The sequence below is a fragment of the Podarcis pityusensis genome, assembly GCF_964106645.2.
Source record: "Podarcis pityusensis genome assembly, chromosome: 13".
Taxonomy (NCBI): domain Eukaryota; kingdom Metazoa; phylum Chordata; class Lepidosauria; order Squamata; family Lacertidae; genus Podarcis; species Podarcis pityusensis.
In genome coordinates this window covers 49,826,500-49,844,255 of record NC_138038.1, presented here as the reverse complement: position 1 = coordinate 49,844,255, position 17,756 = coordinate 49,826,500, and the positions used below count along the sequence as shown (strand labels likewise).

The following is a 17,756-nucleotide window of genomic DNA, read 5'->3' as shown; positions in this document are numbered from 1 at the left end:
TCTGGAGCTGTCTGTTTATTTTGGAGTTGTTTGTTGTAAAGAATGTATATTATGTGAATAAAATAATAAAGGAATCAGAAGGCTGTCTGGCCCTTGGGCTGAAGATCTGCCTTCAGCAAGCAGAATCTGTGTAGTAAAAGGAGACGATTTGGGAAGAATGGGAAAGAGTGAAGCAGGTGAAAAACATGAAGTTTTAGGCTTATGTTTTGGGGGTTAGGGGAATTCAAGGTCAACTGACCTCTCTCTTACAGATTACACCCTGTGGCCCTTCTGGGTAGACACCCACGTGGACCCCCCCTTCCAGAAAAGCAGGTGAGATCTTTAGATGAAGGGTGGAATACAAATTTAATAAACAATAATAATAATATGGAGTGTTTATAGGACTGGTAGTGTTTTTGAGGGTGTTTTTCTGCAGCATCTCATTGACCAGGCATAGGCAAACTCGGCCCTCCAAATGTTTTGGGACTACAATTCCCATCATCCCTGACCACTGGTCCTGTTAGCTAGGGATGATGGGAGTTGTAGTCCCAAAACATCTGGAGGGCCGAGTTTGCCTATGCCTGTCATTGACTCACACTAATGTGGCTTTTAATCTGTTTTTGGCTCATTTTCATTTCTCAAAAGTCTTAAATTATCGTTGTTAATTCTTCTTGAACTGCATTGTTTTATCTTTTTCGCAAACCTCTTTGAGGGGTTGGTTGTTGGTTTTTTTACAATCAATTTTTACAAATTTTATGAAATAAATAGTGATGGATTTATACTGGGCGGTCCGCACACATTGTACCGCTTATTAGATTCCCTGATGCGATGCTTCTCTAAGGTTACCATGTCTTTGTCATCCGCGTGGGCAACTGTTGTGCTGTAACGCGACGAAAGCGGGGCAAAATAAATACATAAACTAGAACGTTGTTTATATCTCCCTGGTCCTGAATGGGGTACCTGTGCCCCCGAAGGACCAGGTGCGCAGCCTGGGAGTCATTCTGGACTCACAGCTGTTCATGGAGGCGCGGGTCAGTTCTGTGTCCAGGGCAGCTGTTTATCAGCTCCATCTGGTACGCAGGATGAGACCCTACCTGCCCGCAGACTGTCTCGCCAGAGTGGTGCATGCTCTAGTAATCTCCCGCTTGGACTACTGCAATGCGCTCTACGTGGGGCTACCTTTGAAGGTGACCCGGGAACTGCAACTAATCCAGAATGCGGCAGCCAGACTGGTGACTGGGAGCGCCAAGACCACATAACACCGGTCTTGAAAGACCTACATTGGCTCCCAGTACGTTTCCGAGCACAATTCAAAGTGTTGGTGCTGACCTTTAAAGCCCTAAACGGCCTCGGCCCAGTATACCTGAAGGAGCGTCTCAACCCCCATCGTTCTGCCCGGACGCTGAGGCCCAGCTCCGAGGGCCTTCTGGCGGTTCCCTCATTGCGAGAAGCAAAGCTACAAGGAACCAGGCAGAGGGCCTTCTCAGTAGTGGCGCCCACCCTGTGGAACGCCCTCCCATCACATGTCAAAGAGATAAACAACTACCTGACATTTAGAAGACTTCTGAAGGCAGACCTGTTCAGGGAAGTTTTTAATGTGTGACATCTTAGTGTATTTTTGGTCTTTGTGGAAGCCGCCCAGAGTGGCTGGGGAAACTCAGCCAGATGGGCCTGGTACAAATAATAAATTACTATTATTCTTATTCTTATTATTATATTTTAAAAGATGCAGGATTTCATCAGCAGGTTATGGGGCATGTGCCAACTGGCGTGTCCAAACCCCAAAACAATGTCGAAAGGGAGTTCTGCATCTAACTTCCCTGAAACCATCTTGAGCACAAATTGTCATTAATGCACAATACAAAGGGCCTTTCAGGGAGCTGTTTATTCCCCCCACTTGGGGAGAGACACTGATGTTTGTTTTATGCTTAAAGGGCTCTGTGCCCCAAAAACCGTGCAGCAGGCAGGAACCCAACAGGTGAAGCTCTCCTTTGTGTCCTGGGGAAAACTGTATCTGTTGGATTTCTGCCTGCCATGTTAAAAACGCATCTACCATCCCGACACTTTTTTTGTTGTTTTAAAGGCAACAAACCTCATGACTCTTTTGTCAATGTTCCCCTCAGTGATGGCTCAATACGAGACCGCAACATGCGACCCATAAATCTGTACCCTGAGGTGCCGGCTGTGCTGGAGCAGCTGCAAGCGGAGGGGATCCCTATGGCGGCTGCCTCACGGTGAGTCCAGATCCTGCACCCAACCTTCAGGCCCCAAACCGCCTCCATTTATTCCAGGTTACTTGGCTTGACAGGGAGGTTTTTAATATTTAATGCTGTACTGTTTTTAACATTTGATTGGGAGCTGCCCAGTGTGGCTGGGGAAACTCAGCCAGATGGGCGGGGTATAAATAATAAATTATTATTATTATTATTATTATTATTATTATTATTATTGGACTCCATGTCAACAGGGACATCCACACCATGTTTGCCGCTTGCCGACCACCTTAAAGTTCCGTGTTAAAGTTCCGTTGTGTGACTAGTCCCTATGAAGTCCTTTTAAATGTGTTTGTGGGACGGTTTACTGGCTTGCTTTTCTTTCTTGTCCTTGATTTCACTACGCATTTTGTGTTCTCCTTTTGTGCTTTGTGCTGTGAACCGCCTTGCTATTTTCCTAGAAGAAAGAGGAACTCGACGTGAACGCCTCTCTTACAACGGCAGTGGCACTGACTTGAGAGGTGCCGGAACTTGAGTTCCGGCTGAGAAAAATCCCTGAGCTTACAAATTTAACCTTGGTTGACGATGGAAGACAATGGAAGAATGCGCCTTTGGGGGTGAGGTTAAGATGTTGCCTGCTGTTGCCACAGAGATGATATGGGAGAGACATGTTTTGTTGCAGCCGGGGCAGAGTAAGGTGTCTGGTTGCATCGTGGTACAGTGGTACCTCGGGTTAAGTACTTAATTCGTTCCGGAGGTCCGTTCTTAACCTGAAACTGTTCTTAACCTGAAGCACCACTTTAGCTAATGGGGCCTCCTGCTGCCACTGCGCCGCTGGAGCACGATTTCTGTTCTCATCCTGAAGCAAAGTTTTTAACCCGAGGTATTATTTCTGGGTTAGCAGAGTCTGTAACTTGAAGCGTATGTAACCTGAAGTGTATGTAACCCGAGGTACCACTGTATTTCTTCTCTCCGTTCTCCTCCCAGCGGTCATTTCTCCTCAGGTCCCTGCTACGGATGCACGACTTGACTGCCCATCTCCAGGCACTGCAGTCGTCTGCAAGGGGGGGTATTATTTAATAAACAAGATGAATAAGCGATTTCAAATATGAATCTCTCCACCCCTCCCTCTCTCTTCCTAGGACAGGTGAGATCCGGGGGGCTAATCAGCTGTTGGATCTCTTCGGCCTGAACCGCTTCATCCGCTACGCAGAGATCTACCCGGGCAGCAAAGTCACCCACTTTCAGAAGTAAGGGAAGACCTACATCCTGTTGGATGGGGGGCATAGAGGGGGCGGCGGCTGTGAAAACAGGCGCCTGGACCAGCTGGGCCACTGACTCTTTGTACACCCCCACAGTGATGTCCCCCAAGTTCCGTCCATTTCTTGGGCCTAATCCTGCCCGCCGGTTGGTTTATCTGATTTTTTTTATTATTACAGTCCAGTTCTGGCTCACTTACAATATCAGGAAAATCATAAAACACAACAGGAATACATTGAATTGCAATTGGGTATAACAGAGGCAATTCAGACACAGTGGTACCTCGGGTTAAGTACTTAGTTCGTTCCGGAGGTCCGTTCTTAACCTGAAACTGTTCTTAACCTGAAGCACCACTTTAGCTAATGGAGCCTCCTGCTGCTGCCGCGCCGCCGGAGCCCGATTTCTGTTCTCATCCTGAAGCAAAGTTCTTAACCCGAGGTACTATTTCTGGGTTAGCGGAGTCTGTAACCTGAAGCGTATGTAACATGAAGCGTATGTAACCCGAGGTACCACTGTATAGCAGCAGTTAAAAATATATATTAAATATTGATCACTAAAATATAACCTAAAATTGTCATTTAAAACCTTAATCATTTTGGTAGTATGGTTTAATCCGGCCCCTGTGGCAGTTTATTTCCTGGAGTAAAATCCTAAAAAAAAAGCTCACCAACTTCAACCCTAAAAAAAAGGTTAACGACTTTGGTTGGCCCTTTGGTCTGCCCTCACGGCCCTTCACTTCATCAAATCTGGCCCTCTGTGAAAAAAGTTTGGACACCACTGACGGAGGGCACGCCATTGGCAAGGCTGGTCTATGGGAGCAACGGGACAGCGATTTCTCATTCTGCCCCCCGCCTGTTCCTCCTCAGGTTGTCTCAACAAACCGGGGTTCCCTTTTCGCAGATGCTCTTCTTCGACGACGAGAGCCGCAACATTTACGACGTCAGCAAATTAGGTAACGGGGAGAAATGTGCCCGCTGCGTGTGACCCCCTCGCCCGTAGTCGGCGGAGGCTGCTGTCTGTGGGGCAAAGGGGGCACCTGCCTCACGCTTGGGAGCTGCTGTAGGTCAGGGAAGACAAGCCTGAGCTAAGCGGACCCCAAGGCTGACTCTGAATAAGTCAGCTTCGTACGAAGGGGGGCGGGGAGATGTGCAATCTATTTTCCCCCTATTTCGCTTCCACGTAGGAGTCACATGTATCCTCGTCCCCAACGGCATGAACCTGTCCCTCCTGAAACAGGGCCTAGAAGCCTTCGCTCGATCCTGAATGCTCGTCATGTGTGGAGTGTGTTGGCGGGGACGGGATTTTGACCCCGTGCAATAAATCCTCTACGTGTTTCCCTGCCGTGCATCTTTTTACACACGTGTGAACAGCCTGGACTTACCTGATAGGCACCTTGCTGTAGCGTTCCCAACGCAAAGGAAGGATTGGACTCTGATTAATAAAAGACAGTGGTACCTCGGGTTAAGTACTTAATTTGTTCCGGAGGTCCGTACTTAACCTGAAACTGTTCTTAACCTGAAGCACCACTTTAGCTAATGGGGCCTCCCGCTGCTGCCGTGCCGCCAGAGCCCGATTTCTGTTCTCATCCTGAAGCAAAGTTCTTAACCTGAAGCACTATTTCTGGGTTAGCGGAGTCTGTAACCTGAAGCGTATGTAACCTGAGGTACCACTGTACACACGATGCTTGGCCAGCAAGACTCTGGGGAGAGGTGCCAATAATAATAATCCTTCTCCACCCCTCGGCCCAGGTTGTTTTATTCACAAAAGGACTTTTTACACAGTGTTCATAAGAACCAATCAGATTTCCTCTGAGCGTTTCAAAAAACCCCACGTGGGACAAAGTCAGATCAGAAGAAATCCTTCTCACCTTCTCACCCCTTGCCTTTTCCTGTAAGACCTATTACAGTCGTTAAGAGTCGTCAGCAGGCTCATCTCAGCTATCTGCCAATCTCCCATTCCCACCACCCTTCTGAGTAATACCCCTCCCCACCTTCTCACTATATAGAAGGATCTGGCAACTTCTGTTTCAGTGTATCTGAAGAAGTGTGCTTGCACACGAAAGCTCATACCAAGAACTAACTTAGTTGGTCTTAAAGGTGCTACTGGAAGGATTTTTTTTATTTTGACTATGGCAGACCAACACGGCTACCTATCTGTAATCAGAAGAAATCCTGTTAACTACAAAGACTACTTTGAGCATGCATACATATCTGAGAGTAAACAAAACAGGACTAGAGGAATGCATTCAGCAAAACCCAGAGGTCATAAACAGGCAGGGAAGGAAGGAAGGATGGCAAGGAAAAGAGTATTTACCATCTCCTTGTGAACTCTCTTCCTGGCCTTTAAAGGTAAAGGTAAAGGGACCCCTGACCCTTAGGTCCAGTCATGGCCGACTCTGGGGTTGCAGCGCTCATCTTGCTTTATTGGCCGAGGGAGCCAGCATACAGCTTCTGGGTCATGTGGCCAGCATGACTAAGCCACTTCTGGTGAACCAGAGCAGCGCACGGAAACGCCGTTTACCTTCCTGCTGGAGCCATACCTATTGATCTACTTGCACTCTGACATGCTTTCGAACTGCTAGGTTGGCAGGAGCAGGGACTGAACAACGGGAGCTCACCCCGTCGCGAGGATTCGAACCGCCGACCTTCTGATCGGCAAGTCCTAGGCTCTGTGGTTTAACCCCCAGCGCCACCCAAACTACATCAAAGAAGCTACCTACTATCTTTATGACCCAGGATGCCTGATGAACCAACTGGCAACTGGTCTGTGTTTAGAATGCTTATACGTGCCTTTCAGGTAGATAGCAAATGGCAGAGGTGGAGAGGCTTGTGGGATTCGATCAGAACCTATTGTCAATAGATCATACCCAGTCAATGCAATGCTTTCATCGCGGACACATTGGCCTGCTTCATTTTTCATAGTTCCTCATAGCGATCCCACCTGACCCCCACACTCTGGATATCTGCACCCCTACACCTTGCCACGCTCCTGTTCCCCAACAACTGATCCACGTCCTCTCCAGTTGCCGAGCCGGCAGAAGACGACAGGCACTGTGAAAGCGGGGGGGGGGGTGTCCTATTTTATTCAATTGTCTGCTTTGTAAAGTTCATGCACTGCTTGACTGTAGAAAGGCAACGACAACAATGCCGATCGTGGTTTATAAACAGAATAAAACAATGAAATCACAGGGAAAAGAATTGGTTAAGAAGAAATACCTAAAGTATTCAAAAAAACCTATCAAGATAAAAACCAGATTAAAATGCTATGCATCTGGATAGGCTTGCCTAAACAACTATTTTTAGCAGGCACCAAAAAATGTAATAATAATATAATAATTTATTATTTATACCCCGCCCAGCTGGCTGGGTTTCCCCAGCCATTCTGGGCGGCTTCCAATAGAATATTGAATGAATGAATTTTATTATTTCGGTCAGAGACCAGTTCCAGCCCACATACAATATTAAGGAAGTCATAAAACACGATAGGGATACATTTGAATTTGCAATTAGGTATAAGAGGGACAATACAGATATAGCAACAGTTAAAAAATATATAAATTAAAATTTAGTCACTAACATATAACCTAAAATTATTATTTAAAACCTATGATAGCACAGCAATCGCACATATGGCTACCCTTAACGTGATTGCAGGATCCTTGTCCAATAGAATATTAAAAACACGATAAAACATCAAACATTAAAAACTTTCCTAAACAGAGCTGCCTTCAGATGTCTTCTAGTTGTTTATTTCCTTGACACCTGGTGGGAGGGTGTTCCACAGGGCGGGCGCCACCACCGAGAAGGCCCTCTGCTTGGGTCCCTGTAACCTCACTTTTCGCAAGGAGGGAACTGCCAGAAGGCCCTCAGAGCTGCACCTCAGTGTCAGGGCTGAATGATGGGGTGGAGACGCTCCTTCAAGTATACTGGGGCAAAGTCATTTAGGGCTTTCAAGGTCAACACCAACACTCTTAATTGTGCTTGGAAATGTTCTGGGAGCCAATGCAAGTCTTTTACGACTGGTGTTATATGGTCCCAGCAGCCGCTCCCAGTGACCAGTTTGGCTGCCGCATTCTGGATTAGTTGCAGTTTCCTGGTCACCTAAAAAGGTAGCCCCACGTAGAGCACAGGGCAGTAGTCCAAGCGAGAGATAACTAGAGCATGCACCACTCTGGCGAGACAGTCTGCGGGCAGGGAGGGTCTCATCCTGCGTACCAGGTGAAGCTGGTAGACAGCTGCCCTGGACACAGAATTGACCTGCGCCTCCAGGACAGCGGTGAGTCCAAAATGACTCCCAGGCTACATTCCTGTGTCAGCCTTTTCCAACTTTGCACCTTCCAGTTTTTTGGAATACAACGCTCCTTCACTGGAGTTTTTTAAGCAGAGGTTGGGTGGCCATCTGCCATGGATGCTTCAGTTGAGATCCCTGCATTGCAGGGGGTTGGACTAGATGACCCTGGGGTCCCTTCTAACTCGACAATTCTACCACTCTGTGAACTCTGGGCTGATGGGAGCTGCAGCCCCAAACTTCCAGAGGGCTCCAGGAGGGCCAAAACTGTCTGGTGGGTTGCTGATTTCTCATTGGCTGAGGTAGGCAGGAACAAGTGAAAGCTCACATCCTCTCTGTCTCTCTCACTGTGGGATCAGACATTTATTTATCGCGTAAAATTGATATAACGTTTGTTAAGAACCAAGCGCAGAGAACAAAGGAATACACAGAAGAGTCGGCAGAATTGTGCTTCTTGCAATATCTTTACTCTGCTATTTCAATCAGGCAATGCAATGCATCTCCTAAAAGTCATGAGTAGTGTGGGTTTGTTTTTGCTTTCTGTTTTTTTAAATGCAATATCCAGGATCAGGTCAGTCAGGCCCAATGCTCCCCCCCCCTTTTTTTTTTTATTATCAAAAGCAATTGCCAGGCCCTACAGTCTTTCACCCTCAATATGCTCACAGTGCTGAGCTGCAGTTACTGCTGGGGAAGGTGTACTTTGCACATGGCCAGAGACATGCTTGTCTTTGTTGTAAACAAACATTTGCCCTTGTTCCCTCATGGGGTATCCAAGAGCCCATCTAGAGTCCTTACGTAGGTTCCCTATTGGTAGGAGAAAATAACAGAGGCCAACCAGAGAATATTGAGAAGCAAAGCGGCTAGTAAGCCTGATCTTTATTGATCTATTGCGACAGGGTCCTCCCCTTACACGCAGGAAAGGAGGAGGACCCAGAACAAAGGTGTGCCTGTCCTTATATAGACATTTTAAATTCCCTGCCCTGGAGCTCGAGACCACCCCTCAGATACATCATAGAAAAGGCGGTCTACAGCAGAAATCTGAGTGCGTTGTTTATCTCGTCTTACAGGTTACCTGCTAATGCTCACTTGATTGGATACCCAGGGGAGCCTTAGTTCCTGAGCCAGATCACAGGCTCACCCTATTCGAACACAGACATACCCTTAAGACAGGATTTGTGAAGGAAAAGACAATGGGGAGGCTTTTCCATTTTCCTTTGATCTTGCAGAGAAAGCATTTGGTCAGATTGGGAATCAAAAAAGGTTTCAGGTCGGTCTTCCTGTGCTGATCTATGTACGTGCTTGGTTGGTACATTTATGAACATTTATTATATATCTAAGACTTTAGAATTCTCATCACATCTTCAATTCATGTTTTATTTAACCAACAATAATACATTAAGGAAAAGGTGTGAATGCCCAGAGCCAAGTGGGAAGAGACATGTCAGCCAGATTACAAAGAAGTGCTTTTAACATCTAGGGGATTCTAGATGTTTTTGGATTTCAGCCTCAGCCAATAAAACAGGGATGCGGGGAGATAGGAGTCTTAAAACAGAGGAGAATCAATGGATCTCCATATCCGGTATAGTAAACATGGAAAATCAGTGTTAAAAGGAGGGGAGCTCCTCCCCTAATTCTCTCCTCCACAGTGGAAAGCTATACCTGTTGGATTGTTAAATCTCCCGCATCTTTTTCAAGATCGGGGCGCTATTATGGGATGGGTGGGGCAGCTCGGGGTGGAGACCTTCAAACTGCAGGCAAAATGATTAATGTGGACTCAGTCCCATAAAACCAGGTAGTTCATATGGCCCCTGTAGGAAATGGATATTCATAATTTAATTTCGAGACTACAAAATTCTGTTTCAGGATTGGAAAGACGTTCTTTAGGGCGGCGCGGCTCCTTTAAGAGAGGGAGGGGGGAAGAGAGGGAGAGACATCACGTCATATGATTTCCCTGCCCACGTTTTTGTCCCGTGCCCAGATTTGGTCCAAAGAGATACCATTAATTGGACGCTCCCGGCAATCTCAACTTCCGGTTTCCATTGTAAAACTACCTCCCATGTGCGGGGCAAGCGTGGTGGAGCGATGTCGGAACCTATGGTTAAAAACCAATCCCAATTGCCAAAATCCAAACAGGGCGAGAGGTTCTCCTTTCGCAGCTGCTCTTTGAAGCAGCCATGATGTTTGTTTGTTTTTAAATTAAAAAAATACCGATCACTGGGTTGGTCCCAGTCTTCTAGAGTAAGTTATTTGCACTGAATTCCAAATTAAATCAGTAGGACTTGGGCCACGATTAATTAGCCTCATTGGGAGTGAACTGCAATTAATAAATGAGTCTCGGTCGAACCCATTTTTTAAAAAAATGCAATTCCACTCCCATTTCCCCGCACGTAAGAGGAGTGTAGCCACTTCATATTGGGAACCTGATGTCTCTATAGAGAACTAGGAAGACTGTATCTCTTTGCCCTGGTCCTTCCCTGTTGTCATGTGATTGGTGGGGGGGGGGATGGAGGCGGTGTAAGGCTGGGAGGGGGATGAAGCCGGAAGAGGAAGTCCAGTGAATTACCAACCAGGCGAGATGAGTGGCTTGGGAAAGCTCTTCGGGAAGGGTGAGCCCCTACTTTTACATTCCCCACCCTGAAGGTGGGTGGTATCGCCCAATCGCCATAGGGGATCACGGACAGCTGGGAGAAACCATTTGTGTCTGGGGGGGGGAGGAAGGAGAGGAAAAGAGTCTGGCTTGGTGGAGGGAGAAAAACAAAGGAGGGAAGCGTATTAAAGGAAGGGGAAGGGTTCATTCCAAGCTTTATCGGGGGGGGGAGTGGACTGTACCATATTTCCAAAAAGCTCTATTTTGGGGGGTTAACTTATCTTCTTCCCCAGTGATCAGTTTCTGGGCGTAGGGGGGCAGCTTCCCCCCACCATTTTGAAGCAGGGCAAGAGAGTCATGGAGGAGAAGGATGGCTGCTGGGAAAAGCCCATAATTCACCTGGGGTACCGCTTGGTGGGCTGGCCAGTCTCCCTTAAGCACCATCATTTCCAAGCAATGGTTCTAGTCCCTGTTGTTGTTGGCTCTCAAATAGGTTGGATTGATGCTGGAGGATTAATGGGCGTTCTGGCTCTCTCCCTTCTCTCCCTTCCCCCCACCCTCTCTGGCCGGGGCCCTTTCCAGGTAAGAAGGCCAAAGCCCCTACCCCGCAGGAGGCCATCCAGAAGCTGCGGGAGACGGAGGAGGTGCTTGTCAAGAAACAAGAATTCCTGGAGCAAAAGATCCAGCAGGAGCTTCAGTCGGCTAAGAAACATGGGACGAAAAACAAAAGAGGTGAATGGAGCAGTGGAGGGAGATACAGGGAACGTGGGGTCCAGGAAGGGGGCCGGTTAAAACAGAGATTTCCTTCATCCCTTAAGCAGCAGCTTTGAGGGGGCTGTGCTTTCATAAGGACTAGAAACTTAGCAATGTTAAAAGAAAAGGAAAGAAAATACACCGCTCGCCGGTTAGCAAAAATATGTTATGTAGAAAGTAAAATGTTACCAAAAAGTAAATGTTACATATAAATAAAATAAAGTGGTGTATTTTCTTTTTACTTTTGTGATGTGATATTTAAGTTCAATTACACACACAAACACACACAAAATAAAAAAAGAAACTTAGCAGTGTCAAAACGAAAGCTGGGGGATTTTAGGGTCTGTGTGCCTGCTTCCAGCACATCCTACATTTCTGAGGAACGGAACCCTGTAGCCTTAGAAGAGGAAATAGAGCGTTTGTAAAGTTTAAGGGGTGGGCTGTGTCACAGAGCAAATGGAACTGATGCCTGCTAATAATAATAATAATAATAATAATAATAATATGCCACCCATCTGACTGGGTGCCACTCTGGGCAGTTGTCAGCTGAATATTAAAAACAGAATAACGCATTGCCTCTTTCCCTCCCTTCTCGATCCAGCTGCCCTGCAAGCTCTCAAGCGGAAGAAACGCTACGAGCAGCAGCTGGGGCAGATCGATGGGACCCTCTCCACCATCGAGTTCCAGCGCGAGGCTCTCGAGAACGCCACCACCAACACCGAAGTGCTCAAGACCATGTCGGACGCAGCCCGAGCCATGAAGGAAGCCCATCAGCACATGTGGGTCCCGAGGCTGTGGGGCCTTCAGGAGGGAGATAGGGTGCTTGTGTGGAGCCTGGAAAGGGCAAAAGAGAAGGCCGAGGGAGCAGCAAGCCCCGAGTGCAAAGGAGGAGACCCTTTCTGGCCATGTGCATGCCCTCTATTTAAAAGACAGTGCTGGCAGGTGTGGCTTCCTGCAAAGAATCCTGGGAGCTGTAGTCCGATAAGGGTGCTGAGACACCGCATTATTCCCTTCACAAGAGCTATGGTTGTCAGGGCGGTTTAACAGCCACTCTCTCTTCCCAGGGATTCTGGGAATGGCTGCTCTGTGAGCGGGAATAGGGCTCTCCTAGCGAGGCTCAGTGCCCTTAACAAACTACAGCTCCCAGAATCCTCTGCCCAGGCCACGCCCCTTGTTGGGCCATCTCCGAGCCCCCCTCCAGTAAGCTTACCTGGCTGGTCTGTGTCTTTGAACTGGGGTCAAACCAGGATGGAGAGGCTTGTGTGTGTCCAGACCTGTGGCCCCCAGAAAGTTGCCCTGGTGGGATTGCGGCCCTTGGCTAAAGAAAGGTTCCCCGTTCAAAGGCTGGCTCCATCCTCCTTAGTCCTGCCTTGTGGATTTTGTCTCGTGGCGGCTGCTCGCATTTTCGGACCTGGATCTCGGATTTGCCACTTGCCTGCTCCGTCTTCCAGCTCCTTTGGCCTCCCGTGCTTTCCTGTTCTTGAGGTGCACTTCGGTGCAACGGCAAAAGCAGCCCCCCACCCCAGCTGCCCTTTCCTCTGTGTCTCACCCTTTTCCCCCACCCCGTCTCTCCAGGGACATCGACAAAGTGGACGACCTGATGGCCGAGATCACAGAGCAGCAGGACATCGCGCAGCAGATCTCTGACGCCATCTCGAAGCCCGTCGGCTTTGGGGACGATGTAGATGAGGTAACGTCAAAAGCGGGGGGCCCTTACTAAACACCTTCCAAGGCAATAATGCCCACTTACACCACAAAGAGCTCATAACCCACCTACTTTCAGCAGCCAGAAGCATCATAGCCAGACACTGGAGAGACCAGTCAGGCAGTAAGCGTGGACCAATGGTACCAAATAGTATGGGAAACAGCCCTGCTAGAAAAATTAACCAATAAACTGAAACTGACACGGGGACAAACAGAAGAAGACGCCTTTACCCCGGTATGGCTTCCCTTTATCACATACACAGCCCAACAAGACAACGACAAAAATCCACCAACGGCATACAAATCAATATAGCTAACCTGATCCAAAACACCCACCCACCTCACTCACACACGAAAACAAAGTTCAACACAGCCAATCACAAATGAATAACCACACCCTGGGCCAACCCCAACCTCTCTCACCACCAAAGGAACACAAGTGAGCAGTAAAGAACCTGCACAAGCAACACTGACACAAAACCCCACATAAAGTACAGTGGTACCTCGGGTTACATACGCTTCAGGATACATACGCTTCAGGTTACAGACTCTGCTAACCCAGAAATAGTGCTTCAGGTTAAGAACTTTCCTTCAGGATGAGAACAGAAATCGTGCGGCGGCAGCAGGAGGCCCCATTAGCTAAAGTGGTGCTTCAGGTTAAGAACAGTTTCAGGTTAAGAACGGACCTCCGGAACGAATTAGGTACTTAACCCGAAGTACCACTGTAGAAACATCGCCACCCGTCCCCACCCCCACTCATCTTCCCCCCCCTCCACCTCTTTCCCCCTTTTCTTCCCAATGTCTCAACAAATGAAACAGACTTGTAAAAATGTTACATGGAAATATATATATATATATATATATATATACACACACATACGAGAGAGAGACATTGCACACACTTTTGTAAATCAAGAAAATCTTTAATAAAAATAATTTTAAAAGCGAGGGAACTCTCCCTCCTGAAAAGTGGAGGAAGGAGTTCGGTTATGGGTCTGCAGATCCGCCTTTTGGGGTGGGGCTGAGCCCCAGAGTAGTGGGGCAGTGGGCATTGGAGGGGAGAAGTGGCAATGGGTACCTGTTTGTGTTTCTACTCATCCCCCTGCCTTTGCTGCCCTCAGGACGAGCTGTTAGCTGAGCTGGAGGTGATGGAGCAGGAAGACTTGGACAAGGAGCTGCTGAATGTTGGGGAACCGACGCCCGAGCTGCCCAGCGTGCCTGCCTCTCGCCTGCCCAGCGTGCCAGGTAAGGGGGCGTGGGGAGGCAGCGAGGTGGGCACAAGCCCCTGGGTCTTGGGATGGCGTCGCCTGCTGTCTCAGCTCCCCTCAAAAGTCCTGGCTTTGCCAACCTGGGTCACTCCAAGTATGGCTGGACTACAACTCCCAACATGCCTCTGGCTGGTGTGGGGCGGCAGCCCCAACAAATCTGGAGAAGTGGGTGGGTGTAAAGTAGAAGCGTGCAAAAATAAGCATCATTTTCCACCTGAATGTAGGTTCTGCTTCATTTCGAAAAAAATTAATTTTATTTTACGGCTTATGTTTTGAATTGGATAGGTATAGGGGCACCAAAAGCTTTTAAGTGCTTAGGATCTCCAAAGGTCTTAATCCAGCCTGGATATTGTGACTTTTTTAAAAGAGAAGGCCCTTTGTGTGTGTGTGTGTGTGTGTGTGTGTGTGTTCTTCTTGTCGTAACCTTACACAAACCGCTTTGTGGCGTCTGCCTGAAAGCACTACAGTCGTACCTTGGTTCTCGAACGCCTTAGTACGCGTACGTTTTGGCCCCTGAACGCCGCAAACCTGTTTGTGAATGTTTGTGAACGTTCTTTGGAAGCCAAACGTCTGACGCAGCTTCTGATTGAGTGCAGGAAGATCCTGCAACCAACTGGAAGCTGTGCCTGGGTTTTCGGACTCCCGGAACGGATTAAGTTTGACAGCCAAGGTACTACTGGATATTCATTGGCGATCACTTGTAGCCAAGTAAGATGGTCTTCCATAAACACAGCTTTAACAGTGAGTCCGTAAGCGAGGCCAATTCTGGATCCACACGTCCTTCCACAATGGGGACATAGGTTTCTGGGCAGGAGTTCATCATGGTGAGGGTTTGCCGAACGTGACTTCCTCTTAGCACGTTTCTCCCTTGCGTCCTGAGTTCGAGTGTCTTCAAAGCCCATATAAATCCAGTAAACAAACAGGCACCTCGAGGCAAGGCGTTAAGTAAAGGCGGGAGCATTTGGAAGAGGGTTGAAGTTTTGGGGTGCCGTGTCTACATTTTGATTTCATCCTTTCCCTCCCTCCGTTCAGGCAGCCCGGTTCAGGGAAGTTTTCAATGTGCGACATTGTAATGTATTTTTAATCTTTGTTGGAAGCCGCCCAGAGTGGCTGGGGAGACCCAGCCAGATGGGCGGGGTACAAATAATAAATTATTATTATTATTATTATTTTGCCAGCCTCAAAAGTGCCCGCCTCTGCCTCCGCGGTGGATGACGACGACGACGAAGAAATGAAGCAGCTTGCCGCCTGGGTGTCGTGATGCATTGTGGGAAAACCGCCCTCCTTCCTTCCCTCCCTCCCCTTCCTTGGAGGGCTGGGAGACGGGAGAGGACCTTTTCCCCCCCTGCCTTCCTCCTTCAGTTCCAGATTCGGGGAGGGGTGGTGAACACCGACGCCCCCACCCCCTCCGCCCCGCCCCTGCCTGAAATAACCTTACGTGCCGAATGTAAAGAGTTTTATATAGACAGATTTATATATATGAAATATATATATATATATGAAGAGATTGTATCGTGGGGAGGGGATAGGGGGCTTGCCTTGGGAACGGGAGACCGGCCCCGCACCCCCCGCGTTACCCCTCTGTAAAACTCGAGGACCAAACTTTGCAAGCGTATCTTGGTGCTTGGCCCCTCCCAAGCGAACCTGAGACCCTCTCTGCGGTTGTAAACATGTGAGGGGCCTTCGGTGGGGAGGGGGGCATGAGTCCCCCCCTCCCCAGAAGCGAGGCAGAGGGGTTTCCACGGAGTTAAGTTCTCCCCCTGCACTCGCTGCGAGTGGGATTGGGGCCTGTGTCAAATTGTGGGGGTTCAGTGTTCCTTCGCTACTCCTCTTTGCTGGGCGGGGGGTTAGGGGGGCTCCATGCCTTGGTCGTTCTCTCCCCCCCAGCCTCTTTACCAATGCTACAGATTTTCTCCCCACCAGCATGTGAATTTAAAAAAATGATGATGATGAATGATGCCAATCCATCAGGGTGGGTGGACCTGTGCCAAGAGGGTGGGGGGTCTGGTGTGAACAGGTACGTTCTCTCTTTCTCTTTCTCTGTTCCTATCGACAGCGTGTCTGTTTAAATGTGGCTTGGGGTGGCGTTTACATGTTATTTGCACTCGGATCTGTGCTAACCTGCTAACTTTTCGGAAACTTTTCTCTCTCTCTCGTCTTCGTCTCCGTCGTTAGTTTCTTCTTCTTTTTGTATCTTCTCGTGGCCAAGAATTCGGAGGGGGAAGGGGAGGGATTTCTGCCCCAACCCGCACCCCCCTCTCACGCGCACATGCTGCAGTGGCCTTTACGACGACAACTCTGAAAATAAACGTGGCCGGAAATTTTTCTGCTGTTTCGTTGTTCGAAGGGCGGGGCTGGGGAGGGAAGCGGCTCTCTGCAAGTCCTCCCCTCCCCTCTTGGCTCTCTCTACGCCCTCGTGGATTGGACAGAGTGTCCCTCTGTTCCGCACGCTGCCCAATCAGATGTGCCCAACGAAGCCACTGACCGCCCTTCTTTGGCCGTCTCCCGTGCAATTAGAGGTAGACTGCTCTTGAGCTTGGAGACTCTGCTCAGTTACTGCGGGTAAGAGCGACCGCCAGATCTCTGTTCCCATTCCTCACTGGAAGCTATCAGCACACATCGCTACATCTTAATTTAAACTATTTTGGGTGGAGAAATAGCACTTAGATTTTCTCATACTCTGACCCCGGCCTTCACTTTCATTGGTGTTTGCTGGGCGTGTTTGCTACTCACTTTGCGTTATTTATAAGCTTCTCCACATACACTGCCCTGCCTGATTTTTAAGGTAAAGGTAAAGGGACCCCTGACCATAAGGTCCAGTCGTGGCCAACTCTGGGGTTGCGGCGCTCATCTCGCTTTACTGGCCGAGGGAGCTGGCGTACAGCTTCCGGGTCATGTGGCCAGCATGACTAAACTGCTTCTGGCGAACCAGAGCAGCGCACGGAAACGCTGTTTACCTTCCCACCAGAGCGGAACCTATTTATCTACTTGCACGTTGACGTGCTTTCAAGCTAGGTTGGCAGGAGCAGGGACTGAGCAACGGGAGCTCACCCCGTCGTGGGGATTCGAACCGCCCACCTTCTGATCGGCAAGTCCTAGACAGTGGTTTAACCCACAGCACCACCCGCTAAAATGGCACCTTTTTCAAAGAGCCACGTGGGGCTGAAATGGTCCCCTTTCTGAAACGCAGGAAGGCACTGCGGGCTGTACGGTACGGACCAACGACTTTGTGTTTTGGTCCTTCGCTTCCTAGATCCTGCTGAAACCCCGCATGCTGTACGTTGCCACGCTTGCTATTGCTAAGGTGGCTTTTTTGCAAACTCCCAATTTCCTCGCTGGGGAAGGAGCTGAACTCCAAAACACAACAGGGTTGTTCGCACTGCACTTGGCGAGCGGGCAGAGGCTGAGGGAGGCGGGCAAGGGCCCAGCCCAGCCTGGCACTCCTCTTGGTGGACGTCCGGGGAATCCAACCACCAAAGGCTGTGTCGGCCGGCTGTCGTACCCCCATGTGGGCTGACAGCCAGCACAGCATAACCCAGAAAGGGGAGGGGGGCGCTCCAGGGGCGGCAGTGGCAAGGCCTGGGCTAGCACAGTTCTCTTCGCCCTCTATGCCCTGGAGGCTGGCAAACTCTGCTACACCACTGATTCCAGCTAAACATCAGGAAGAATTTTCTCACGGGAAGAGCAGTTCGACAATGAAACGGT

At 48.9% G+C, this 17,756-nt stretch overlaps 2 protein-coding genes across 2 annotated transcripts in view; both read left to right on the top strand.

Annotated features, from left to right (window-relative positions):
- The window catches only part of MDP1 (magnesium dependent phosphatase 1), a gene marked incomplete at its 3' end in the record, with an annotated part of 7,876 nt that extends 3,161 nt beyond the window's left edge, over positions 1-4,715 (top strand). Inside the window, exons 2-6 of the mRNA XM_080980067.1 lie at positions 252-312; positions 2,103-2,213; positions 3,335-3,442; positions 4,319-4,404; positions 4,636-4,715. Of these exons, the coding sequence (XP_080836193.1) occupies positions 252-312; positions 2,103-2,213; positions 3,335-3,442; positions 4,319-4,404; positions 4,636-4,715 (446 nt within the window). The remainder of the gene's footprint in view (positions 1-251; positions 313-2,102; positions 2,214-3,334; positions 3,443-4,318; positions 4,405-4,635) is intronic.
- A 5,487-nt stretch (positions 4,716-10,202) lies between these two features.
- On the top strand, positions 10,203-16,376 carry CHMP4A (charged multivesicular body protein 4A). The gene is made up of 6 exons (XM_080980017.1): positions 10,203-10,345; positions 10,909-11,058; positions 11,681-11,858; positions 12,655-12,769; positions 13,905-14,028; positions 15,230-16,376. The coding sequence occupies exons 1-6, from the start codon at positions 10,315-10,317 to the stop codon at positions 15,310-15,312; spliced, it is 681 nt and encodes a 226-aa protein (XP_080836143.1). The 5' UTR covers positions 10,203-10,314; the 3' UTR covers positions 15,313-16,376.
- The last annotated feature ends 1,380 nt before the right edge of the window (positions 16,377-17,756 follow it).

Bases quoted from the DNA above. Each gene is read 5' to 3' on its own strand.
- CHMP4A (XM_080980017.1), top strand. From the start codon at position 10,315: ATGAGTGGCTTGGGAAAGCTCTTCGGGAAGG. The intron at 10,346-10,908 runs GTGAGCCCCTAC...GGCCCTTTCCAG, and splicing joins GGGAAAGCTCTTCGGGAAGG to GTAAGAAGGCCAAAGCCCCT. The intron at 12,770-13,904 runs GTAACGTCAAAA...TGCTGCCCTCAG, and splicing joins TTGGGGACGATGTAGATGAG to GACGAGCTGTTAGCTGAGCT.